The 27162-nt window shown below is 43.4% G+C and overlaps 1 protein-coding gene across 4 annotated transcripts in view; it reads left to right on the top strand.

The window, feature by feature from the left end:
* The window catches only part of gspt1l (G1 to S phase transition 1, like), a 55255-nt gene that overhangs the window by 19577 nt on the left and 8516 nt on the right, over positions 1–27162 (top strand). For all 4 annotated transcript variants that reach the window (XM_089018453.1, XM_089018454.1, XM_089018456.1 and 1 more), the window contains 8 exons: positions 663–740; positions 1176–1356; positions 1912–2066; positions 2829–2969; positions 3061–3154; positions 17572–17652; positions 17760–17933; positions 18025–18114. In XM_089018453.1, coding sequence (XP_088874579.1) covers positions 663–740; positions 1176–1356; positions 1912–2066; positions 2829–2969; positions 3061–3154; positions 17572–17652; positions 17760–17933; positions 18025–18114 — 994 coding nt within the window. The remainder of the gene's footprint in view (positions 1–662; positions 741–1175; positions 1357–1911; positions 2067–2828; positions 2970–3060; positions 3155–17571; positions 17653–17759; positions 17934–18024; positions 18115–27162) is intronic.

Genomic DNA, 27162 nt, shown 5'->3' with positions numbered 1-27162 from the left:
TCAAAGTATACAAATGTTTGTGTGAAATGTTTCGCATTCAAAACAATATAGCATAGAATTTACAAGATATATCTTCTGAATCATTCCAAATTCTGGCACAGTAATGATCATGGATTTCTCACTTGTGTACTTATTACCATTTTGCACAAACCATTTGACTGCGACAGCACTGTTTGCACAATCAATTCCGAGGCAATCCCTCACTTTTGCAGACAAATGATGCAGATCATTAACCCCGTACACATGCCCCGCCTCCCTTAGATTTGAAAAAAATGGGTTCAGTTTACATTTTCACCACTTTCATACATTTGATTGTGTGAATCCAAACTTGCAGATAAAATTCAGCTTTGAAAAAACAATATTTAGACTCAACGCATACACTTATGTCTGACCATTCGACCCAATGATTCAATCTGCGATGAAAGTTTGATCATATAATCCTGTTTAGGTATAATGTTGTCTGGGAATTGATCTTTCATGTGCTTAAAATTATGTTCAATGAGTAAATGATGTTCAACCTGCAGAAAGATACAACTTGTGCCTCACTGGCTTTTTGTAGAAGTAACTTTCTTGTTTTTGAGGACTGACTTTTTCCTGTGCTGCAGGTGAAACTACATAATTACTATAGTGTAATATTTTCTTGTCGTCTTCTTCACCATCAGGTACCTTACAGGAATGGTAGATAAGAGAACATTAGATAAGTATGAGAGAGAGGCAAAGGAGAAGAACAGAGAAACCTGGTGAGTGGGTGTGTTGTGCTCTCACAGGCACATGATTTTAACCATTCAATTCCTATTGCTTTTGTGTTCATGAAGCCATTGAAATAGTTCACACCATCATCTTAACAAAGTCGGGTTGACTTGTGGCTCATAAAGCCAGATTTAGTGGTATGCTGTAACCATATATGTTTTTTAACACAAGTTTTAAACAACATACTTTGATCCGTTTGTCATTGGATAAACCTGGAGTACACGCCTGCTGATGTATTGTCATTGGTAATGCATAGTTTTCTAACATTTACCCTTTAAATAATATACTTTTGAGTATCTGAATTCTTGTCATAATAGAGAAAAGGGTTCCCATGATAAATCGTTTTTCATTAAGTAATCAGACAGAACAGAAAAAGGGTTTCTGTTAATTTCTGAGATACTCAGGTCTCATTTGTCTTTCTTCAGGTACCTATCCTGGGCCTTGGACACCAATCAAGAAGAGAGGGACAAAGGCAAGACGGTAGAAGTGGGCAGAGCATACTTTGAGACAGACAAAAAGCACTTTACCATTTTAGATGCCCCAGGCCACAAGAGCTTTGTGCCGAACATGATTGGTGGTGCATCACAAGCTGACTTAGCTGTGCTGGTGGGTAGAGAAAAAGCCTCATGTTTATTAAATATTCCTTGCACAAGTGATCATGCAGACACAAATGTGACAGCTTATCTTTCATTAATCCTTGTTAGATATCAATTACAATTCATACAGCTTTAACTTCATGCACAATTTTGTGTATATGTAACAATACTAGGATATGTCATATGTGACTAGCAAAACATGTCACATTTTCTACCTATATTTTAGAAATTCCATGTTGGCATTACAAGAGTGAAAATGATCTCATCTTTCCAACAATATCTCACCTATTGTGCAATGCTAGTCATTAAAACAAACAAATTAATCATTACTGCTTCATTAATCATTAATCATTAATCATTAATCATTACTGCTTGTTACTTCTTTACCACATATTTTAGTAGGTAGGACAAGCTCTTTTTGCGCTTCGTTCATACGCTGTTCTGTAGTTTGCACCATATATTGAGGAAGTTATTTGGTGTCACATGTGTTCTTTGCATCGCTTTTCTGTCATGTTTCGTGTCATTTAACGTGAGTAATGGTAACAACTTTAATGTTGTTCTCAAGGTGATCTCTGCCAGGAAAGGCGAGTTTGAAACAGGTTTTGAAAAAGGTGGACAAACACGGGAGCACGCCATGTTAGCCAAAACAGCAGGTGTCAAGCACCTGATTGTTCTGGTCAATAAAATGGATGACCCAACAGTCAATTGGAGCTTAGAAAGGTGGGTAGATAGATCAAAATGAGCAACACTAGTGTTAATCATGCAATATTGTCACATATGCACAAGACACTTTGATAAATTTCGAATCAGCTCGAGCAAAGCCCAAGATTTCTTCTTCTAAATCAAATGTGAATATTTTTTTTATATTTTCCGTTATCCATGACCACCCCTCCGCCTATTGGTTTGAAAAATCGACAATTTTCGTATATTTCTGTATAGCCCATCTTGACTATTTACTTGCCATCTCATTTGTTGCCTTATTTGAATTATTTGGGTAATGCTTGAAGATGCCACAATATGGTGCTATAGCTCCTTTCAATAAGGAAATTATGTCATTGAAAGGTGTTACCAGACACCACAGAACTTTTAACTTTTTTTGTCATGCCTGGATCGAATCAGGAAGAATCAATTTGAGTCAACCGAATACTGAAGAACATTTGTTTTGTAAAACAGATCCATTTGCTTCTACAAATATGTGTTCACCCTCATTCTTTGGTGCACATTTTCTGACATACTGTTTTGGTTTACAAGAAAATCTTCAGAATGCAAAAGGTTGCAACATCCTCATGGAATATGTGCTTATGCGCACAGATCTGTAGCTTTATCTTGTTTGCTTTAAATTACCCGTGCTGCTGCCAAGAAAGTGAAGTGAACCAGGCAGCAAATACAATTGGCAAACAGGGGTTCTGTTGATACACACTCGTGGTATCTTTGATTTTCCATGTGGCTTTACTTGGATCACCTTTCTGTCTTAATGCTCAGGTATGAAGAGTGTAAGGAGAAACTAGTGCCATTTTTGAAGAAGGTGGGCTTTAACCCAAAGAAAGACATTTACTTCATGCCATGTTCAGGTCTATCAGGAGCCAACCTGAAGGAGCCCACTGATATGTGCTCCTGGTACTCGTAAGTTCTTAAATATGACCGTATATAACGCCTCCCTGGTCATTTTTCCCATGTTCCCCTGACTGCAACGTGTATCCATGTGTCTTCGCAGAGGTTTACCATTCATTCCACATTTGGACAGCTTGCCAAATCTTAACAGATCAAGCGACGGCCCGATAAGATTGCCCATCGTCGACAAATACAAGGTAACTTTTTTTCTCACCTATTACCATATTTTCCGGACTACAGAGCGTACCTGATTATCAGCCTCACCAAGCACATTTCTAAAGGAAAAACTATTTTGTACATACATAAACCACACCTGTCTATAAACCGCATGTGCCCAAATTGAAACATGAGATGTTTATAAAGAAAGACGGTTCACAGAAAAAGATTTAATAGTATACCTTAACTTTTGTTTCAAAACAGTGCCTGTTACGCGGCAGAAACACAGCAAGTGTTACGGTAGCCTGATCAGGGCTGGTTAAAAAACATGCCTGTAAAGCAGGGGTGTCAAAGTCATTTTTTGCCGCTGGCCACATTGTAGTTATGGTTTCCTCTCGAGCGCCGTTATGAATTTGGGGAACCCATTAGAATGTTTAAATCCCTTCAAATATTACATATAGAGCACACAGCAAATTAATGAATAACTCGTTTTCAAATCTGAAGTCAAGAATAATGACTTTTATTGTGGTTGACATCCAAAAATGTGAAATTTTGGCTCAAATTTTAGCAATCATGGAATTTAACAAGTTTGATTTGCTTTCGTGGGCCGAAAAAAATGATGTGGCGGGCCGGATTTGGCCCGCGGGCCTTGACTTTGACACCTGTGCTGTAAAGTCACTGAGACAGGCACTAACCGCAGCAACACATTTGCACTCGCTAAAAAGTCTGGGTACAAAAACATATCAAGTCACTGAGACACGGAAGAAATACGTTAGCACTCACTAAGAGGGCTGGTTACAAAGACAGCAAGTTGCTGAGAGCCATCCTCATTTTGTGTCGAATTGGAATACCGTCAGATATTCCTTGCCACACACGCTCTCATTCTCACTTTGGTTGTTGCTGTATGTGTCACTTTCTTTCTGAGCTAAAGTCACTCCCCAGCTTGTGCTGTCCTCTACATCACGCAGCAGACCGGCTCTTGGAAACCCGCTGGCGATGCTTGATTTTTGTTCACACTGCTCCATGGTATCAGGATGCACTGGCAGACTTGTGCAAAAGTTGCTCTTCGCATACGGCCAATTTTGATAAAACGATTTCTCGCCGCTGGTTATACAAGCCTCCCATTCAGCTTGGAGGGCAACTTTAAATGCACGATTCACACGCTCAGTTACATTAAACCTGCGTCTTCCTCGGTACATATATTCGCCGTGTCTCGCCCTTACCTTTAGTGCTCGAGCGCCCTATGGCGACCATTAGGAAAAAAGGCATAAATTGGCCGCATCGTTGCATAAACTGCCGGGTTGAAAACTTTTGACAAAAGTCGCGGCCTATAGTCCGGAAATTACGGTATATTTAATACCGAGCAAATGATGCAGAAGCCTGCATCGAAAGCCAGCTGCACAATGCATTATGAGCAAATGGTGCTGAACAATTCAATCATGTTGCAAAGGGTGCAGAGTTCTGCGACTTGTTTTCATGAGTTGCTGACCATCTGCAACTTGCTGGATTATGATTCCAAATTTCATATAATAATAATAATAATAATAATAATAATCTTCTTCTCCTTTCGGCTTTTCCTATCCAGGGGTCGCCACAGCAAATCAGTGTCCTCCATCTTTAGAGGTTTGATCCACATGTTTATGATCCGCAAGACTTATGTCCCTTTGTGGTTAAAGAACAAGCAACTCACTCAGTCAAATAATAATAATAGTAATAATAATAATATACTAATAATAATAATAATAATCACAAATAGAATGCAATAAATAAAATACAATTCTAAATAGAAACGAGAGAGAACTACAGAGAAAATGCAATTTTAAATAGGTGGGTTTTGAGGTGGGACTTGAAGGTGGGAAGAGAATCGATGTTACGAAAGTTGGGAGGAAGTGAGTTCCAATGTTTGGGGGCAGAGCATCTGAAAGCTCTGTCAGCCATCGTGCTGAGACGGGCAGGGGGGCACATGTAACCGGCCTCAGGCCTAGGGGGTACCTGAGTCGGTTCAAACGCGTCACAGGCAGGTAGCACTGTGAACGACGAGGAAAGACGACACGAGACAACCGTGTTAATCAGCTTCACACAACGGCATTTATGACAACTCATCAAAACATCAATTCAGCAATTTCAATATCAGAATACATTCATGTGTAGATCTATACATTCAACATCTATACATTGTATATATCCTCCACATTCGCACATGCTTATGCACGTCTGCCCGCTCGTGTGTGTTGTAATGGGAACTACAATTGACATCCAAAAATCCAAATTCATCAAAGCCACAAAATATTCATCAAAGCCACAAACAAGGTTTCATATCTAGCATCGCCCAATAAGTCCCCAATTACTTTAACATCTTGAGAATGTCTAACACTTATTATTTTGAATACCTGTGAACGACGAGGAAAGACGACACGAGACAACCGTGTTAATCAGCTTCACACAACGGCATTCATGACAACTGCGCATGCGTGAGCTGAGCCTACATCGCCTTCCTCTGTTCCATTCACAGGCGCGTAGCGCCCTCTCCTGACTTGGTAGTCTAATCGACTAACATACAATAACAGAGGTCGTTTCTAACCCCCTACACACACAGAGGCGAAGGGAGGAAGAGGATCTGAGGGAACGAGAGGGAATAGAAATTTGAAGAAGGTCAGATAGGTATGGGGGGGCAAGGTTATGGATAGCTTTAAATGTATAAAAAAGAATTTTAAAGTTGATTCTATATTTGACCGGGAGCCAGTGGAGCTCTTGGAGGACAGGGGTGATGTGGTGAAAGGATGAGGTTCTGGTGATGATCCGGGCTGAAGAATTCTGGACGAGTTGAAGTTTGTGGAGAAGTTTCTGAGGGACACCAGACTATGAACGAGGATAGCAGTGGTATGAGGAGTCAGAGGCAGGTGAAGACGATTGATATTGCGTAGGTGGAAGTATGCAGACCGAGTTACGTTATTTATATGGGAGTGGAAAGATAGTGTGCTGTCAAGAATGACACCTAGACTTTTCACGTGATGGAAGGGAGAAACGGTCGACTTGTCAATAGTGAGAGAGAAACTGTTAAGTCTGTGTAAGCTCTCAGTCGTACAGGAGTGATCCATCGATGAAAAGGTTTCTTCAGCCGTCATCTGTACTTTTTTTGAAGGTGTCGGACGTTTCGCTTCTTATCCAAGATGCTTCTTCAGCGAACTAAAGACTTACTGGTACTATCGGCCCTATATATATATATATATATATATATATCCCTAATGTCCAGACATGGCGGCGCCGGACACTGCTATGATAGGTCCCTACTCTCAGGTTGGATGGGAGCAGAGGACCACTCCCTGCAGCCCCACCGATTGTTCCTACATTCCTGAATCACGACTGGCCTGATTGCCCCACTCCCTCCGGTATCACCTCATTAGCATGACTAATGTTGCCTAACCTATGTTGCCTGAGCAGGCTATTGTACGAACGATCCAAATTGAACCTCACTCCACCATATCGGCTTAATGAAGGATTTAGCTTTTTGATGAAAATTGCTTCTTTTACTCCCCTTTCAAACCATCTATGTTCTTTTGCTAACATTTTAACCTCATTGTCAACAAATGAGTGGTTGCTAGCTTTTAGGTGCATATGTACTGCCGATTGAGGCCCACTAGTATTATCCTTGCAATGTTGATAGTCTTTTTTGATAATTTGTTTAGTCTCCCCAATATACTGCTCTTTACAATTTTCATTCTTACAATGTATTGAATAAACTACATTACTTTGTTTTTCATTTGGCAGCCTATCTTTTGGATGCACTAATTTTTGCCTTAAAGTGTTTATCGGTTTGAAATAAGTAGGACTTTTGTGTTGCCAAAGTAATCTTTGTAATTTTTCAGAAACACCTGCAATGTAAGGTACTGCTACTCCTCTCCTTTTTGTATCTTCAGAATTTTTGGTTTCATTCCCTATTCTTTCTTTCTGACATTTGTTAAACGACCACTGAGGGTACCCACAGTTTGTGAGTGCTCTCCTGATAAGTTTTGACTCCTTTTCTCTGCCTTCGACGCTTGTTGGTATTAGTTTAGCCCTATGCTGGAGGGTTATGATAACTCCTAGTTTGTGATGGTTCGAATCGAAAAGTAAGTATTGGTCAGTGTGTGTAACCTTCCTAAAGACTTGTTTTTAGCGCTCTGTCCTCTTGTATAATTACTTTACAATCCAAAAAGTTGGTTCTCTTTAATGTTCTCGCGAGTAAATTTAATGTTGATGTCTACCGAGTTAAGGTGATCTGTGAAGGATTGAATTTCTTGTTTTTTAATTATGACGAAAGTATCGTCCACATATCTAAACCAGTGTCTAGGTTTTGTCCCCGGGAAGGATGTGAGCACCTGTTTCTCCATCTCTTCCATGTACACATTAGCCACTATGGGTGAAACGGGTGAGCCCATAGCACAACCATGAATTTGTTTGTAAAAATTTTCCACTAAATTAAAAATACGTAGTATTAAGGCAGATTTCCAATAATTGGCAGATGTGGTCCGGTTCTGCTCCCCCCAATGTGAGAGTAGGGACCTTTCATAGCAGTGTCCGGCACCGCCATGCCTGGACATTTGGGATAAATATATATAGGGCCGATACTACCAGTAAGACTTTAGTTCGCTGAAGAAGCATCTTGGATAAGAAGCAAAACGTCCGACACCTTCAAAAAAAGTACAGATGACGGCTGAAGAAACCTTTTCATCCAGAGAAACTGTTAGCTTTGCTCAAGGTGGATTTGGTACCAACGAGGAGAATTTCAGTTTTTTCGCTGTTAAGTTTGAGGAGGTTATGGGTAAAGCAGGATTTAATTTCAGAGAGGCATAGTGAAAGGGAAGAAGGTGAAAGAGAGGCGTCGGGTTTGCTGGAGAGATAGAGCTGGGTGTCATCCGCAAAGCAATAAAATTGTATACCAAATTTGCGAGTGACTGGCAAAGCAACGGCACTGACATTACTTCCAATAGAAATGCCAAAAATAATATCATTACAAAACAAACTTCATCACAAAGCGTGAGGGGTCACCTGCTATCGGGCGACACTTTCATATCTTTATAATTTATAGTTTCGGTCCAAAATGTTATAATTTTCGACTGTTGGACAAGTGTACACCGTGCACAAAACGGTGAAAAATAACCCCACAAATATGACAAAATGGGTCAAAGTTACGCTAGTTTGTCACGCTATGTTTTTGTACCCAGACTTTTTAGCGAGTGCAAAGGTGTTGCTGCGGTTAGTGCCTGTCTCAGTGACTGGACATTTTTGAACAATACATTTGGTGGATCTGACAGGAATAATAAAGTGGACAAAGGAAGAGATTCAAACCACGGGTGTTAAGACCAGAAAAGTCTTAACCATGCATGTAGGGTTCCATCTCATATCCAGCACCCTGAGACTCTACGCTAGTCATAAGGAAGGAAGATGGGGATGATTAAGCATGAGAGCCACTGTCCAGTATGAAACATCCAAGCTATATGAATACATCAGGGAGAAGGCTCCAACGGATGATGGACTCTGAGAATGTCTCAGAATATGAGGAACTGAGATGAAATGCTGGAAGAGAGACCATTTTGGAAGGAAAATCCCTTTCACGGAGTGTACCACCAGACCACAACTGAAGTGGTTGATCTCAAGAAGTCCTATCAGTGCCTAGAGTGGGCTAACCTGAAGGACAAAGACACTCATCCTGTCTGCTCAGGAGCAGGCCCTGACGGGCAGAACGAGGGCTCCTCAGGAGCGGGCCCTGAGCACCAAAGCCGTAGAGGCCCAGATATACCACATCAGAGAAGACTCAATGTGTAAGTTGTGCAAAGAGGCACCTGAGACGATCCAACACATAACTGGCGAGTGTCAGATGCTGGCAGAGAAAGTCTAAATGGAGCACCATAACCAGGTGGGTGGCATAGTCTACTGAAACATCTGTGTGAAGTGTGGACTGGCCAGTCCAAGGTCAAATAGGGAACACTTCCCCAAAGGTGGTGGCGAATGGCTGAGCGAAGATCCTGTGGGACTTCCAGATACAGACTGACAAAATGGTAATGATGAACCAATAAGCTATCCTGATCATAGATAAAGGGCAGAGGAAAGCCGTTGTAGTTGGTTTACCGGTCCCAAGTGATGGAAACATCAGAATGAAGGACCATGAGAAAGTAGAGAAATACCAGAGGGTCAGAGAGGAGCTGAAAAGAGCCTGGAAAATAAAGGTGCGTGTCTGCCGCTTTGTGAGAAATGCTCAACCGTATTGCAGGTTTTGGGCACTTGAAGTCATTGGTGTTTCACTTCCGGGTCGAGTGTACGCTGGCGTGCTTTTGGCTGCCGCTATTCGCCCGCAAACATTTTGGCTTCTTTTTAGTTTTTACGATTCCTGTAACCACTGGAAATACTCGACAGTCACCAGAGGAACTTATGGTCGAATTTCAATCAGCTTTGGCTGTCGGAACGTCTCATGATTCCGGTCGTTTATCCGGAACACGGACGAGAAAATGTACCCGCTGTTGAAGGCTAACCTGGACGCTGCCTGTCTCTGGACGTTGCTGGTTGCTATCATGTCGCTCCTCCAACGACACGTTGGACGGCTGCAGTATTCGGCGTCAGAGCTGCTTGAACTCCGCTCCCGGTGGACGAGCGTGCCACAGGCGATTTTCCGATTCCCGGAAATCGCTCGCCGCCCTTCCCGGAGGTATATCCACCACGGATCACGTCGAGACTTTCACCTCGACGACTCCAAGGATATCACCTCCCTGTGGTCATCTTTCCGCCGCCCATGCAGAGGTTACAGCCGCTCTGTGCAACACCATGTGTTAGCCGGCCTGGCTAGGTCGGCCAATGCCCCTCAAAATGACACCACCAGCGTCACCTTCGGCCTCCTGAACATCCGCTCGCTTACGGGGAAGGGTTGTCTTATCCAAGACATCCTTAGTGACCGTAAGTTGGACTTCTTCTGCTTGAATGAGACCTGGCATACGGCGAGGGACTTTTCCGAGTTGAACGACACGACGCCACCTGGGTTTGTTTACCTCTCAAAACCCCGCCTCTCGGGCCATGGAGGCGGTCTCGCGATATTTTACCGCGAGATCTGGAAAGTCACTCAAGTGCCAGTCCCGGAAACGCTCTGATTTGAATGCCTTGCGTGTCAAATTTCTGGTCCATCTCCCACAGTTATAGCCACTGTATATCGTCCCCCGAAACCACATCGTGACTTTTTAAAAGACTTCTCAGCTGTCCTCGCACACCTCTCCACTCTGTCACCAAATATTATCCTGGGGGACTTCAACATACACATTGACAATTCCACCCATCCCCTCACCAAAGACTTTATTTCCTCACTGGAGAGTTTTGGCTTGCATCAATTCTCTGATTTCCCGACGCATATAAAAGGGCATACCCTGGACTTAATATGCTGCTGTGGTTTTACCCCCACCAACTGCACAGCAAACGAACTACCTGTAACGGACCATTTCCTTGTCTCATTTAACGTTCCCATCACACTCTCCCCAAGCCACCGCGCATCATCACTTATCGGAACATCAAACACATTGACACTGTCATCCTCACTGCAATGGCTGCCAACCTCAATCCGGACTACAACTCCCCCCCCTGATGAAGTTGTTTCCCGATACAACACGGACCTTGCAAACATGCTCAACACCCTTGCTCCTGTAAAATCCCGGTCAGTCCAATTCACTCGAGCCGCCCCTTGGTTCACCGCCCAACTCCGCTCCACCAAGGCGAAAACTCGGCAGCTGGAAAGACTTTACAGAAAGACCGGCCTCACCACCCACCAGGACATGTACACAGCTCACCTCACCCACTACAAGGACTCTTATCACACGCGCAAAATCACAATACTATTCTGGACTGATTGACGCTAACACTGGGAATCCACGGACTCTGTTTTCCCTGTACACCAAAATCATTCAACCCCCTATTTCTCCCCCCACACTTTCACTCCTCAGACACCTGCAACGCACTACTTCTGTTTTTCACTGAAAAGGTCAACAAGATCCACCAGCACCACTCACTGTCACTCCTGTCCTCCAACAGCTCCACTGACTCCCTGTTAAACTCCGTATTGAATTCAAGATACTTCTGTTTACATTTAAAGCCATCCATAACCTTGCCCCCCCTATCTGTCTGACCTAATTCAAATCTCCGTTCCTTCTCGGGCCCTCAGATCCTCTTCCTCCCTCCACCTCTACATGCCCTCTGCCCGTCTCACAACGATGGGGTGCAGAGCTTTCAGCCGCTCCGCTCCTAAACTCTGGAACTCACTTCCACCGAACATCCGCAACATTGCCTCCCTTCCTACTTTCAAATCTCACCTGAAAACCCACCGGTTTAAACTTGCTTTCATGGTCTAATTTATTCTGTTGTTTTATTATTTATTGTTTTATGCATGATTTTACTGTTTTGTGTGTTGTCTTTGTTGTAAAGTGTCCTTGAGTGTTCAGAAAGGCGCTTGTAAATTAAATGTATTATTATTATTATTACCACATAGAACACTAAACCACAGTTTTTCGTTTGACTTTGCTTCTCAGCAGCAAAAGCTCATTTTCTCGGCTTCTTGGTCAAAATTAGGTGTTTTGGCTGAAACCATCTAATTTTAACAGCCGATATCTCCAGAACCAAATACAGTAAAGTCTCGTTATATCGATATCGGTTATATCGATAGTACCACTTATTACGATACTATTTTCATTTCCCTTGCACATTTCTAGTCTTTTTATGTAGAATTAGTACCGTTTAGTACGATACTCGGTTATTACGATAATCCGGTTATTACGGTGCTCCTTTTCATCCCCCGCCGGCCATTTTTGTTGTTTATATCGATATAAATTCCCCAAATTTCCCCATTGCGAGACGAATAAAGGTATTCTGATTCTGATATCCGTCGCGCCATTGGTCAACTTGGTCACGTGTCTTGTTGCGTGAGCCGCCATCGGTCGCACCATTGGTCGACTTGGTCACATGAGCCGCCATCGGTCGCGCTATTGGTCGACTTGGCCGTGTGACTTTGTCACGTGACACGCCATCGGTCGCGCCATTGGTCAACTTGGTCACGTGTCTTGGTTACGTGTCACACCATCAGTCGCGCCATTGGTTGACTTGGTCAGGTGACTTGGTTACGTGCCCAGCACCCGTGTAGCAGAGCCATTTTCATTTTCAGACGCTAGCTCGTGTGTAGCAGACGAGATTGAAGTGTTTGTGTTAAAAGGTAAAAATGGGAAGCAGAAGAAGATTGATGACTTTTTTAAATTTTATACATAATACAGTAAGATGTAAGCGTTGCAGTTTCCCTGTTGTGTTATGTACATGCCCACTGTACTGTATATGAATGCAATCGTTTTTTGCAACAATGTTTCTTGTTTTGTCTGCTGAAGCGCGATGATTTTGAAAATTATTAACATTCCATACTGTGTATTAAAGGACAGCCGATGTCACTTTTTATTCAAATGAAAATAAAAATGACTTCACGCCAAGACGTCTTGCATTGCTTGTGAATCCAAACAATGGCTTCAGATTCGGATAATATGCTTTCTTGTTACACATCCAGTTATGAATATGTTTCAAATACACTGTAATTCTGAAGATTAAAGCATACATGTTTACAATCATTAAAGAATTATATGTGCCATTTTGAGGCAACATTGGGGGAACATCTCTCACCCCCCAAAAAAAAGGGAGCTAATGGCCAGCTCCGTTTCTTATATGGCGCTTGGCTGCCCTCTTTTGGCGGCTTTTGTTTAATGCAGTTCGGCGCAAGATCGGATATATCGATAGTCCCGGTTATATCGATATTTTTTCGGACTCCCTTGGATATCGATATAACGAGACTTTACTGTACGTTAGTAATGAACTTTTTATTTCTAATGAAAGAAGATAGTCTAAGGTTTCTAACACTATCTTGAATGTTGATGTAGTCCTAAAACTCAAATGTTCTGTGGGTCCTGCAATTTGAGTAAAAATGACAAAAAAAAAACCTGGCACTGGAGTGGACACATTTTTGCATATGGCTTGGCGGTGACTGAGTTAATTGATTGTTTACTATCTGAAGCAGGTTCAGTGTTGAGTACTCGGCAAAGTGTTCTTACTGTGTCTAATAAGTTAACCTAAGCACTTTCAAATGTTTCTAAGAACCTGATGTTCTATGTGTTTTTAGTTTGTAACTCTATACAAGATTTACAAAAACGCACATTCATTCATTGTCCGGACCGCTTTATCCTCACTGGTGTCACGGGGTGCTGGAGCCTATTCCTGCTGTCTTGGGGCAGTAGGCAGGGGACACTGAACCGTTTGCGAATCATTCACAGGGCACTCAGAAACAAACAAAACTGTGATATCCCCCCACGTACTCAAAACTAAAGGTTGCAGGTCGGACTTTGACCAGTCTCAAATATATCAGAAAGTAAATGGCTCGGAGTGCATCTGTCCAAGTCTACAAAAACAAACAATAACATAATTTATAATGGGAAGTTTTCTTTTATTTTTTGATCTGCTTCAATCGTAATAAATTTAAAATGAGAATGGAGGGTTGCTCTGTAATTTTGAGATCAAGATTAAAAAGAAACTGATTAGATCAACTAACGACTGACCCCAATTTATATAGACAGGTAACATCCGACTTATGAACGGTGCGACTTACGACCACCCGTACTTACGACCACGACCGCCAGACCTTTTTTTAAAAAGTTCTACGCATCGCCCGATTTCTCCTAAAAGGCCGAAAAAAATAGCTTTTTCTGCAGAGAAGCAAATTCAATCAGAAAGGTGATCAAGGACCATATTTTTAACTTTGGGTGAGACCTCAAGATCTGGCTGGAGGATTGGGCCAAGATCCCTCCTACAGTGTGTGCAAACTTGGTGAAAAACTACAGGAAACGTTTGACCTCTGTAATAGCAAACAAAGGCTACTGTCCCAAATATTAACATTTGTTTTCTCACGTGTTCAAATACATATTTGAAGCTGTATCGCACAAATAAAGACAAACAAATAAAAAAAAAATCATGCAATGTGATTTCTGGATTTTTCTTTTTTGTTTATCTCTCTCACAGTTGACATGCACCGACAATGGAAATTTCAGACCCCTCCACAATTTCTAAGTGGGAGAAATAGCAAAAATAGCAGTTCAAATATTTATTTTCTTCACTGTACAGCACAGCTGTCAAAGTCAAGGCCCGCGGGCCAAATCCGGCCCGCCACCTCATTTTTTTTGGCCCGCGAAAGCAAATCAAATTTGTTAAATTCCATGATGATTGCTAAAATCTGAGCAAAAATTTCATATTTTTGGATGTCAACCACAATAAAAGTCATTATTCTTGACTTCAGATTTGAAAACGAGTTATTCATTAATTTGCTGTGTGCTCTATATGTAATATTTGAAGGGATTTAAACATTCTAATGGGTTCCCCAAATTCATAACGGCCCTCGAGAGGAAACCATAACTACAATGTGGCCCGTGGCAAAAAATGACTTTGACACCCCTGCTGTACAGTATAAATACAGTTGTCAAAAGTTTACATACACTTATGAAGAAGATGATGTCATGGCTCTCTTGTGTTTCCAGTTATTTCTATAACTTTTTCTCTGATCGTGATTGGAACAGATACGTCTTTGTCACAAAAAACATTCATGAAGTTTGGTTCTTTTATGACTTTACTATGGGTGAACAGAAAAAAGTGATCAAATAAATATGCTGGGTCAAAAATATACATACAGCAGCGCTAATATTTGGGAATATGTCCCTTGGTCATATTCACTTCAATTAGGCGCTTTTCGTAGCCATCCATAAGCTTGTGGTTGAATCTTTGACCACTCCTCTTGACAGAATTGGTGCAGTTCAGTTAAATTTGAATGCTTTCTGACATGGACTTGTTTCTTCAGCATTTTCCACAAGTTCTCAATGGGCGTTAAGTCAGGACTTTGGGAAGGCCATTCAAAAACCTCAATTCTCGCCTGATTTGGCCATTCCATTACCACTCCCAAGACCCAATCTTCGGCTGATGACTTTAAGTTATCTTGAAGAATTTGAAGGTAATCTTCCTTCTCCTCCCATTTACTCGCTGTGAAGCACCAGTTCAATTGGCAGCAAAACAGCCCAACAGCATAAAACTACCACCGCCATGCTTGACGGGAGGCATGGTGTACTTGGGGTTAAAGGCCTCTCCTTTTCTCCTCCAAACATATTGCAGGGCATTGTGGCCAAACATCTCAAATTTTGTTTTGTCTGACGACAGAACTTTCCTCCAGAAGGTGTAATCTTTGTCCATGTGATCAGCAACAAACTTCAGTCAAACCTTAAGGTGCCGCTTTTGAAGCAAGGGCTTCCTTCTTGCACGGCAGCCTCTCAGTCCATGGGGATATAAAACACGCTTGACTGCGGACACTGACACCTGTGTTCCAGCAGCTTCTAATTCTAGGCAGATCTGCTTTTTGGTGATTCTCTGTTAAAACATTATCTTCCTGATCAATTTTCTCTCTGTATCTTCCTCTTTTCCTTTCGGCTTTTCCCTTCAGGGGTCGCACAGCGAATCAATGTCCTCCATCTATCCCGGTTTTGTGCATCCTCTTCTCTCACATCAGCTACCTTCATGTCCTCTTTGACCTCGTCCATAAACCTCCTCTTCGGTCTTCCTCTCGGTCTCTTGCCTGGCAGTTCAAGGCTCAGCATCCTTTTTTTCTCTCTGTATCACCCTTGTATTTTCTTCCTGGTCGTGGCAGTGACAAAACAGTGCCATGTACTTCATACTTACAAACAATTGTTTGCCATGTTGCTCCTTTGACTTTCCCATTGTAGCATTTGCATCCAATGAGCCATATTTAAATGGGCTCGGAGAAGTTACCAGCTGTAGTCACTCATAATCACTCACAAGTAGTTAAGAGGCCATTCTATGAAGCTCCTTTCCTAACATTCTAAGTCACCACAAATACAAATTCATCTTTCTGTATGTATATTTTCGACCCAGCATATTGTGTTGCAAATATTCGTTTAGCATTGTGGCCAAAAAGTTCAATTTTGGTTTCATCTGACCAGAGCACCTTCTTTCACATGTTTGGTTTGTCTCCCAGGTTGGTTATGGCAAACTTTAAACACAATTTTTTTATGGATATATTTGAGAAATGGCTTTCTTTTGCCACTCTTCCATAAAGGCCAGATTTGTGCAGTGTATGACTGATTGTTGTCCTATGGACAGACTCTCCCACCTTAGCTGTCGATCCCTGCAGTTAATCCAGAGTGATTGTGGGCCTCTTGGCTGCATCTCTGATCAGCTTTCTCCTTGTTTGCGAAGAAAGTTTGGAGGGACTGCCGGGTCTTGGTAGATTCTCTGTGGTCTGATGCTCCTTCCATTTCAATAGGATGGCTAGCACAGTTCTCCTTGAGATGTTTAAAGCTTGGGAAATATTTTTGTATCCGAATCCGGCTTTAAACATCTCCACAACAGTATCTCGGACCTGCTTGGTGTGTTCCTTGGTTTTCATGATGCACTCTGCACTTCAAACAGAACCGTGAGACTATCGCAGAGCAAGTGCATTTACGTGGAGACTTAATTACACACAGGTAGATTCTATTTATCATCATCAGTCAGTTATGACAACATTGGATCCTTCAGTGATCATCAGTGAATTTCTGGAGTGTTTGCTGCACTGAAAGTTAAGGGGCCGAATAATATTGCACACCCCACTTATTTGTTAAAAAAAGTTGAAATGGGCTGAGAGTACACGTGCGTCGGCAATGAAGTAACCACAATAACTAATATAGGGTAGCCTTATTCCACGTACTATGAGACATTGTACACTCACCAGAATAATGTTGAACGAACCGCCGCCGACCGTATAACGTCAGCGAAATCAGGATGTACAGCAGCTTACAGCTATCTTAGCCAGGAACAGTGCTCAACGACAAAAGAGTGTGACTACATTTTAGCAACAAGTATCTTTAAAATATCCGATGAGTACGTCTGCTCACGCTCTGGTCCCATCAGAAAAGAGAAACATAAGTTACCCAGCCAGCTCTTGACATCAGGAAGGTGAAAAAAAACGCCACCTATAATTGACCGACACCCAACTAATATTCTGTGCCCTGGTTCGCGAAGTTCACAACAATACTGCTCTGTTTTCTTTTTATTTCTTTCAAAAGTTAATTTTAGATGCACCACTCTGTTAGCCAACATTATTTATTTGTTTGACAGTTTATTTTAATGTATTTTTTTGCATGAAACATATCCTCTTCTAATTTGTCAAGTTTACTCCCCCATTATATCATGCATAACCTGAGTTACAGGCGCATGCGAGCCGCGGCTTGGCCAACCTCGGTCGAACCAAATGTACCGCATATCCTTGCTGTTCCTAGCACTGTGCTTCTCAAGTGATGTTGTTCCCGAGAAAATGTCTATTGCATTTCAGATTTTTTTTTTTCCAAATGGAAGAAATGACAACTTATAAATCTTTCCCTTACAGGACATGGGCACTGTGATTCTTGGCAAACTTGAGTCAGGCTCAATTAGCAAAGCGCAGCAGCTTGTCATGATGCCAAATAGGGTAAGACCTTTGTTTCACTGATATGAGGAATAAAAGCTTTATCTTTTTCTTATTTTTGCTTCTTTAATGGCATTTGCTCCTCAACTGTAATGTCAATCTCTTAATAGCATGTAGTTGAGGTGCTGAGCCTCTTATCTGATGACGTGGAGACTGATGATGCAGGACCCGGAGAAAATTTAAAGTTGCGACTGAAGGGCATTGAAGAGGAGGAGATCCTTCCTGGCTTCATTCTGTGTAATGCAGAAAACCTGTGCCATTCTGGGCGCACATTTGACGCGCAGGTTGGTTTGGAAGAACAAACCAGATATAATTTTAGTCTCACATTGGTAATGTGAATATACAAATGAATGCTTCTGTTTCTTTTCTTTCTAGATTGTCATCATTGAACACAAATCCATCATCTGTCCAGGTTATAACGCAGTCCTTCACATTCACACGTGCATTGAAGAGGTGCAGATTACAGTAAGTATATGAAAAAGTTGGAACGTTCTGACACACAAAAGCATTCTAATTAGAAATGGGAGCCAAACTTGGTGTCATAATCATTGCATTGACAAGTGCTTCCTGAATGAACAAGCACAAAATGTTCTGATGAAAGAAGAGAGTCTAAGGTTTCTAACAATGTATTGAATGTTTATGTAGTCCTAAAACTCTGTGGGTCCTGCAATTTGCGTGAAAATGACATAACCCTGGCACTGGAGTGGACACATTTTTGCACATGGTCTGGCAGTGAATGAGTTAATGTAGGCTACACACACAGCTGCTTAAAGACAGCAAATGAATGGTGATGACTGTATAAGGCTTTATAATTAATCACTTGGAGGACAACCGACACCTCCAGACAAGTTGCGTCCATAATTTGTAAAATCACTTCAAATGACTTCTACTGAGCGCATTTTACAAAGATTCCACCACATATAGCTACATTTTACGTTTTAAGACTCGCGCTGAATATTCGAAGTCTTGTTTTTGAGTTGATCATGATGCCAGAAGTGATGTCACATTTGGTGCGCCCCTGACTGAGAAAGCGACACACAATGCATTTTGGGTACTTTTGTGATGTCATATTTGGTGCGCCCCTGACTGAGAAAGCGACACACAATGCATTTTGGGTACTTTTGTGATGTCATATTTGGTGCGCCCCTTACTGAGAAAGCGACACACAATGCATTTTGGGTACTTTTTTTTCTCGTCTGAAAACACAGTGTTGATCGCGAAATTAGAAGGAAAACTACATAACGCGGTGGTGAATCGTTGTGTCGAAGCCAATTGTGATAACACACATAAAGAAGCGGACAAATCAGCCCATTTTCAACAGAGCAGAGCAGTCGAGCACCAGCGGAGGCGAACGAGGAAGCTAACCAGAGTTAGCGATTCGGCGCTTGGATAGCGGAAGTTTGATGCATTACTCATTTAGTCACACTGCATGCTAACTGTGAACTCACCGAGTGAGAGAGAGCAATCACCATATTAGTGGAGCAAACCGATCGGATAAACATCCACTTTCTACCGTGTCATTTTGTAATAATAATAATAAATTTAATTTACAAGCACCTTTCTGAACACCCAAGGACACTTTACAACAACGACAACACACAAAACAGTAAAATCATGCATAAAACAATCAATAATAAAACAGCAGAATAACAGACCCTTGGGGCACACCAGAAGACACAGGGGAGGACCGTGAAGTGAATGAGGTAATTTGGATAAACTGTGAGCGGCCAGTGAGGTAGGAGTGAAACCAACTAAGTGGGGTGTGTGTCACGCCTAGAGTGGCGAGTCGGTTGAGCAGGATGGGGTGAGAAATTGTGTCAAAGGCCGCAGATAGATCAAGAAGGATGAGAATAGAGAGGGAGCCGGTATCTGCTGCTATGAGAAGGTCATTCGTGATTTTTATGAGGGCTGATTCAGTGCTGTGGCGGGGACGGAAACCAGACTGGAATTGTTCGTAGAGGTTATTGTGAGTGAGGTGAGAGTGGAGTTGACAGGCAACGTTTTTTTAGAGAATTTTAGCGATAAATGGAAGATGCGAAATTGGACGTAGGTTATTGAAATCATTGGGAACTGAACCAAGTTTTTTCAGGATTGGCGTTACAGCTGCGGTTTTGAGAGGGACAGGAACAATTCCAGTGGACAATGAGGAGTGAATAATAGCTAAAATAAAAGGGAGGAGAGCTGGTAGACAAGATTTGATGAGGACAGTAGGGAGGGAGTCAAGTTGACAGGTGGAATTCTTGGACTTGGTGATGAGGTCAGAAAGTAAGGAGGGATGATGGAGTTCAAAAGACGACAGCAGTTGATAGGGAGTAGGAAGGTTGGGGGAGGGGGGGATACAGAGGAGCCGAGGTGCTGGTGGATCTTGTTGATCTTTTCAGTGAAAAACAGAAGTAGTGCGTTGCAGGTGTCTGGGGAGTGAAAGTGTGGGGGGAGAGAGATAGGGGGTTGAATGATTTTGGTGTACAGGGAAAACAGAGTCCGTGGATTCCCAGTGTTAGCGTCAATCAGTCCAGAATAGTATTGTGATTTTGCGCGTGTGATAGCGTCCTTGTAGTGGGTGAGGTGGGCTGTGTACATGTCTTGGTGGGTGGTGAGGCCGGTCTTTCTGTAAAGTCTTTCCAGCTGCCAAGTTTTCGCCTTGGTGGAGCGGAGTTAGGTGGTGAACCAAGGGGCGGATCGAGTGAATTGGACTGACCGGGATTTTACAGGAGCAAGGGTGTTGAGCATGTTTGCAAGGTCCGTGTTGTATCGGGAAACAAGTTCATCAGGGGGGGGAGTTGTAGTCCGGATTGAGGTTGGCAGCGTTGCAGTGAGGGTGACAGTGTCAATGTGTTTGATGTTCCGATAAGTGATGATGCGCGGTGGCTTGGGGAGAGAGAGTGTGATGGGAACGTTAAATGAGACAAGGAAATGGTCCGTTACAGGTAGTTCGTTTGCTGTGCAGTTGGCGGGGGTAAAACCACAGCAGCATATTAAGTCCAGGGTATGCCCTTTTATATGCGTGGGGAAATCAGAGAATTGATGCAAGCCAAAACTCTCCAGTGAGGAAATAAAGTCTTTGGTGAAGGGATGGGTGGAATTGTCAATGTCAATAATATTTGGTGACAGAGTGGAGAGATGTGTGAGGACAGCTGAGAAGTCTTTTAAAAAGTCAGGATGTGGTTTAGGGGGACGATATACAGTGGCTATAACTGTGGGAGATGGACCAGAAATTTTACACGCAAGGCATTCAAATGAGAGAGTTTCCGGGACTGGCACTTGAGTGACTTTCCAGATCTCGTGGTAAAATATCGCGAGACCGCCTCCACGGCCCGTGAGGCGGGGTTTTGAGAGGTAAACAAACCCAGGTGGCGTCGTGTCGTTCAACTCGGAAAAGTCCCTCGCTGTTTGCCAGGTCTCATTCAAGCAGAAGAAGTCCAACTTACGGTCACTAAGGATGTCTTGGATAAGACAACCCTTTCCCGTAAGCGAGCGGATGTTCAGGAGGCCGAAGGTGATGCTGGTGGTGTCATTTTGAGGGGCATTGGCCGACCTAGCCAGGCCGGCTAACACACGGTGTTGCACGGAGCGGCTGTAACCTCTGCGTGGCCGGCGGAAAGATGACCACAGGGTGGTGATATCCTTGGAGTCGTCGAGGTGAAAGTCTCGACGTGATCCGCGGTGGATATACCTCCGGGAAGAGCGGCGAGCGATTTCCGGGAATTGGAAAATCGCCTGTGGCACGCTCGTCCACCGGGAGCGGAGTTCAAGCAGCTCAGACGGCGAATACTGCAGCCGTCCAACGGGTCGTTGGAAGAGCGACATTATAGCAACCAGCAACGTTCAGAGACAGGCAGCGTCCAGGTTAGCCGTCAACAGCGGGTACAGGTGGGTGGAGATGGTACGTGTTGTCGTCCGTGTTCTCGTCCGTGGTCCGGATAAACGACCGGAATCATGAGACGTTCCGACAGCCAAAGCGGATTGGAATTCGACCATAAGTTCCTCTGGTGGCTGTCGAGTATTTCCAGTAGTTACAGGAATCGTAAAAACTAAAAAGAAGCCAAAATGTTTGCGGGCGAATAGCGGCAGCCAAAAGCGCGCCAGCGTTCACTCGACCCGGAAGTTTTACTCTAGCGCTGTTGGAGCTTTCTCTCTCCTCTCAACATCTCTGATGTTCGTTTGCTTGTTCGAATTGTGGTGGTCTCCTTTGTGTGTGAGCGTAAAAACCACCCCTGTCTTCTACCACAGATTATAACCAATCACGGGCGGCTTTACGGCCCCCCCTCACCCACTTTCAAATTGCTGCTGTGGACTGCAAATTTCCCCATTGTGGGACGAATAAAGGTTTTCTGATTCTCATAAGCGGCTCCATATACTGGACGAAACACAGCTTGTGTGCCATCTTGTGCATTTTCTGGGCGCGACATCAAAGTCCGGATCTTCATTGTTTCATTGGAGTGTTCAATCCGCCTGCCTTGCACATTTTTGGAATGTGGGAGGAAACCAGAAGCCCCGGTGAAAGCCCACACGAGCCCGGGGAGAACATGCAAACTCCTCACAGGGAGACTGGTCCGGGTCTTGAACTCACGAACTCACAATTCAATCATGTGGATACTCGCAAACCCTCAGGCACAAATTCCGAGGGCGGGGAGGTGGACCCCCACACATACACTCCCTCCCTGCCCCTAAAAAGGGCGGCGGGTAAGCTGGAGTCCATCTCTGCTCTCTTTGGGCAGTAGATGGAGTACGTCCTAGACCAGGGGTCTCAAACTCTGGTCCTCGAGGGCCGTTGTCCGACATGTTTTCCAAGTCTCCCTGTTGCAACGCACCTGAGGCTGTGTTGCAACAGGTGTGTTGTAACAGGGAGACTTGGAAAACATGTAGGACTGCGGCCCTCGAGGACGGGAGTTTGAGACCCCTGCCTAGAAAATGAGAATGAACAAAGCGTAGAAGACGTGACTGTTGTGGACCAAGACGTAGCAAACATTAGCAAGGATGAAGTGAGGAGGGCGCTGAAGAGGATGAAGGGGGGAAAGGCACTCGGGCCTGATGATTTACCAATCGAGGTATGGAAGTGTCTTGGAGAGATGGTGGTGGTGTTCCTGACTGGGTTGTTATTCAACAAGATCTTAGATGGTGAACAGATGCCTGAAGAATGGAGACAAAGTGTACTTGTGCCCATTTTTAAGAACAAAGGAGATGTGCAGAGTTGTACTAACTACAGAGGAATAAATACGTCTGTGTAAGCTCTCAGTCGTACAGGAGTGGTCCATCGATGAGAAGGTTTCTTCAGCCGTCATCTGTACAAAAGTGAAGGTTTGGGACGTTTCGCCTCCTATCCAAGAGGCTTCGTCAGCGAACTAAAGTCTGACTGGTCGTATCGGCCCCATTTATATATCCCTAATGTCCAGACCTGGTGGCGCCGGACACAGCTATGATAGGTCCCTACTCTCAGGTTGGGGGGGGGCGCGGGACCCCCCCCTGTGGCCCCACTGATTGTTCCTACATTCCTGACTAACGATTGGCCTATTACCCCCACTCCCCCCGGTATCACCTCATCAGCATAACGACCCTCATCAGCATTGCGAAAGTTGCCTAACCTGTTTTGCCTGAGCAGGCTATTGTATGAACGATCCAAATTGAACCTCACACCACCAGACCGGTTTAATGAAGGATTTTGTTGTTTTATAAGAATCGCCTCTTTTACCCCCCTTTCAAACCATCTATGTTCTTTCGCTAAGATTTTAACCTCATTGTCGTCAAATGAGTGGTTGCTAGCTTTTAGGTGCAAATGTACTGCCGATTGAGGCCCACTAGTATTATCCCTGCGATGTTGATAAAGTCTTTTTTTGAGAATTTGTTGAGTCTCCCCAATGTACTGCTCTTTACAATTTTCATTCTTACAATGTATGGAATAAACTACATTACTTTGTTTTTCATTTGGTAGCCTATCTTTTGGATGCACTAATTTTTGCCTTAACGTGTTTATCGGTTTGAAATAAGTAGGAATTTTATGTTGCCAAAGGACTCTTTGTAATTTTTCAGAAACTCCTGCAATGTACGGTACTGCTACTCCTCTCCTTTTAGAATCTTGAGAATTATTGGTTTCGGTCGCTATTCTTTCTTTCTGACATTTGTTGAATGACCACTGAGGGTACCCACAGTTAGTGAGTGCTCTCCTGATATGTTTTGACTCCTTTTCTCTACCTTCAGTGCTAGTTGGTATTAGTTTAGCCCTATGCTGGAGGGTTCTGATAACTCCTAGTTTATGTTGTAAAGGGTGGTTAGAGTCAAAAAGTAAGTATTGGTCAGTGTGCGTAGCCTTCCTAAAGACTTCTGTTTTTAGCGCTCTATCCTCTTTTATAATTACTTTACAATCCAAGAAGGCTAGTTGGTTCTCTTGAATGTCCTCACGAGTAAATTTAATGTTGAAGTCTACAGAGTTGAGATGATCTGTGAAGGATTGAATTTCTTGTTTCTTAATTATGACAAAAGTATCGTCCACATATCTAAACCAGTGTCGAGGTTTTGTCCCTGGGAAGGATGTGAGGGCCTGTTTCTCCATCTCTTCCATGTAAAGATTAGCCACTAACTACAGAGGAATAAAGATGATAAGCCATACAATGAAACTCTGGGAAAGAGTAGTTGAAGCTAGACTAAGAGCAGAAGTGAACATTTGTGAGCAGCAGTATGGCTTCATGCCAAAAAAGAGTACGACAGATGCAGTGTTTGCTTTAAGAATTCTGATAGAGAAGTACAGAGAATGTCAGAAGGAATTGCATTGTGTCTTTGTAGATCTGGAGAAAGCGTATGGCAGGGTGCCCAGAGAAGAGCTGTGGTATTCCATGAGGAAGTCTGGAGTGACAGAAAAGTATGTCAGAGCGGTGCAGGACATGTATCATGACTGTAAGACAGTTGTGAGGTGTGCTGTCGGTGTGACGGAGGAACTCAAGGTGGAGGTGGGACTCCACCAGGGGTCAGCTCTGAGCCCCTTCTTATTTGCTATGGTGATGGACAGACTGACAGACGATGTTAGACAAGAATCTCCTTGGACCATGATGTTTGCAGATGACATTGTGATCTGTAGTGAGAACGGGGAACAGGTGGCGGAGAAACTAGAGATGTGGAGATATGCCCTGGAAAGGAGAGGAATGAAGATCAGTCGCAACAAGACGGAATGCTACAGGGAGAAGAGATAAAGAAGGTGGAGGATTTTAAGTCCTTGGAGTCAAGGAGTCCAAGATGGCGCCCGAGTAGGCAGCCGTCAGCAAGTGCTCTGATGAGCCTTGCTTTTTTTGTTGTTTTTGTCTTGTTTTTGTGTTTTCTTTTGTCACTTTGTGTTGTTGTGCGTCGTGTGGAATGGATACGGATTGTTTTGCAACATTTTTGACCACGACATTCATCAAGGAGGAGACTGTGCTGAGCGGTTGCGCCTTTTCGGCAGCATGAATATGCCAGTACTGTTTTTGAATGGGAGGAATGTCTGTGCCATTCGACTGTCATCGCTGGACAGCTCTGGGGCCATTGTGCTTTTTTGCGCCTGTAATGGGCAGCATCTTCACAGCCCCGCTTTGTTCAGTGGAAGGTCGGTGCTGTTGGACAGTCTGCGGCTGGATGGATACATAGCTTGAGGAGCCTGCGATAAGAAGGAAGGAGCGTCAGCGCAGAGCGCCGATGCGTATATGCAACTGTCGCGGGATGGAATTGAAGCTGATTTATGGGGGACAGGAGATGTGAGACAATCTCTTTTCGTCAATGGATGCTACAGCTGCGTGTTTGCTTTCAACATTTAGCTTGTAGTCGACGTGCACATTCCACCATGATGACCCTGATCCACTGGTGAAGAGATGCTTTGATCCTCTCCTCTTTCATCTGGAACTGCTTTATGTAACAAAGAGGGTACAGAAAGTGCTTAAGAATGAATGTCTCTGTGTCTTTGTGTTGTCATGTTATTTGTTAGAGTTTTTTTTGTTCTTTTTACTTCAAGACGGCGCCGCGAGAGTGGCTGCCTTTCCAGCAGCTCCTGTGTTTTGCTTTTCCACTTTCATTTCTTTCATAACTTTGCTGCTGTGAAATGTATATTTCTCCACTGCGAGACTAATAAAGGCAAATCCAATCCAATCCAATACAACTTTTCAGAGCAATGGAGAGTGTGGAAAAGAGGTGAAGAAGCGTGTCCAGGCAGGCTGGAGGGGCTGGAGAAAAATGTCGGGTGTGATGTGTGATCGAAGGGTTTCAGCTAGGATGAAAGGAAAAGTGTATAAAACAGTGGTGAGACCAGCCATGATGTTTGGACTGGAGACAGTGCCGCTCAAGAAAAGACAGGAAGCAGAGCTGAAGATGTTGAGGTTTTCTTTGGGAGTGACCAGGTGTGATAGGATCAGGAATGAGTACATTAGAGGGACAACTCATCTTAGAGGCTTTAGAGAGAAAGTCAGAGAGGCCAGACTGAGATGGTTTAGACATGTCCAGAGGAGAGAGAGTGACTATATCGGGAGAAGGATGCTGAGCCTTGAACTGCCAGGCAGGAGACCGAGAGGAAGACCAAAGAGGAGGTTTATGGATGTGGTCAAAGAGGACATGAAGGTAGCTGGTGTGAGAGAAGAGGATGCACAAAACCGGGTTAGATCGAGGACATTGATTCGCTGTGGCGACCCCTGAAGGGAAAAGCCGAAAGAAAAAGAAGAAGAAGAAGAAGCCCTAGACTATTTACTCCCGCCAATCTCAGGGCACACCTAGACAAACAACCATTCACAATCACTCCTAAAGGACAATCTAGAGCCAGGGTCGGGAATCTCTGGCTCGCGAGTAATATATGGCTCTTTAGATGATTGCGTCTGACTCGCTGATAAAACTAAATACATATTCTCGCTTTTTCGCTGTTCATTTCCTGTTTGTGCGGCAGTTGACGGAATACGCAATTTTGATCGGATGATATTGACCAAGGTTGGCTGAAAGCGCAATATTGATTGGATGATACTGGCCGTTCATGTTGAAACAGGTAAACGGCCCTTTTAAATAAGCCTGACGAATAAACAAAAAAAGACAAATATCGTACACTTCAGCTTGTAATTGACCGAAAGATTCGCCTTTGTGGAGAGTAAATGTTCTGAATCTAATTTGCAATGAAACAATACCATCGATGAAACAGTCGAATGTCAGTGGCACTTTGACAAGCCCCATGCGAACGTTAGCATCAATATACTTCTGCGATCGACAGAAGAAATCAAGTGTGGAAGCTAATGAGCCGTGTGCTAGCAGTAACTTTGCATATGGACCCGGCAAGTTGACTTTCATTCCGATCGTTTGGCTGGATTTTTACCAACCATGAGGAACGGAAAACCATGCATGGTAATGGTGATTACTATCACAAAGTTATTTTGAATAATACATTCTGACATTTCGTTGAAAAGTTGCTGCTCATGCGCGCTTTTATGGCAATCTTAGTCAAAAAGGTTCCCGAACCCTGATCTAGAGCTAGATCTCCCCAGATCTAGAGCCTCATCTCTTTTCGAGATGAGGGGAAATCTG

Source organism: Hippocampus bargibanti, linkage group LG17 (genome assembly GCF_051943395.1).
Source record: "Hippocampus bargibanti isolate YZ-2025 linkage group LG17, ASM5194339v1, whole genome shotgun sequence".
Lineage (NCBI taxonomy): Eukaryota > Metazoa > Chordata > Actinopteri > Syngnathiformes > Syngnathidae > Hippocampus > Hippocampus bargibanti.
This window is presented reverse-complemented; position numbering and strand designations above follow the sequence as displayed.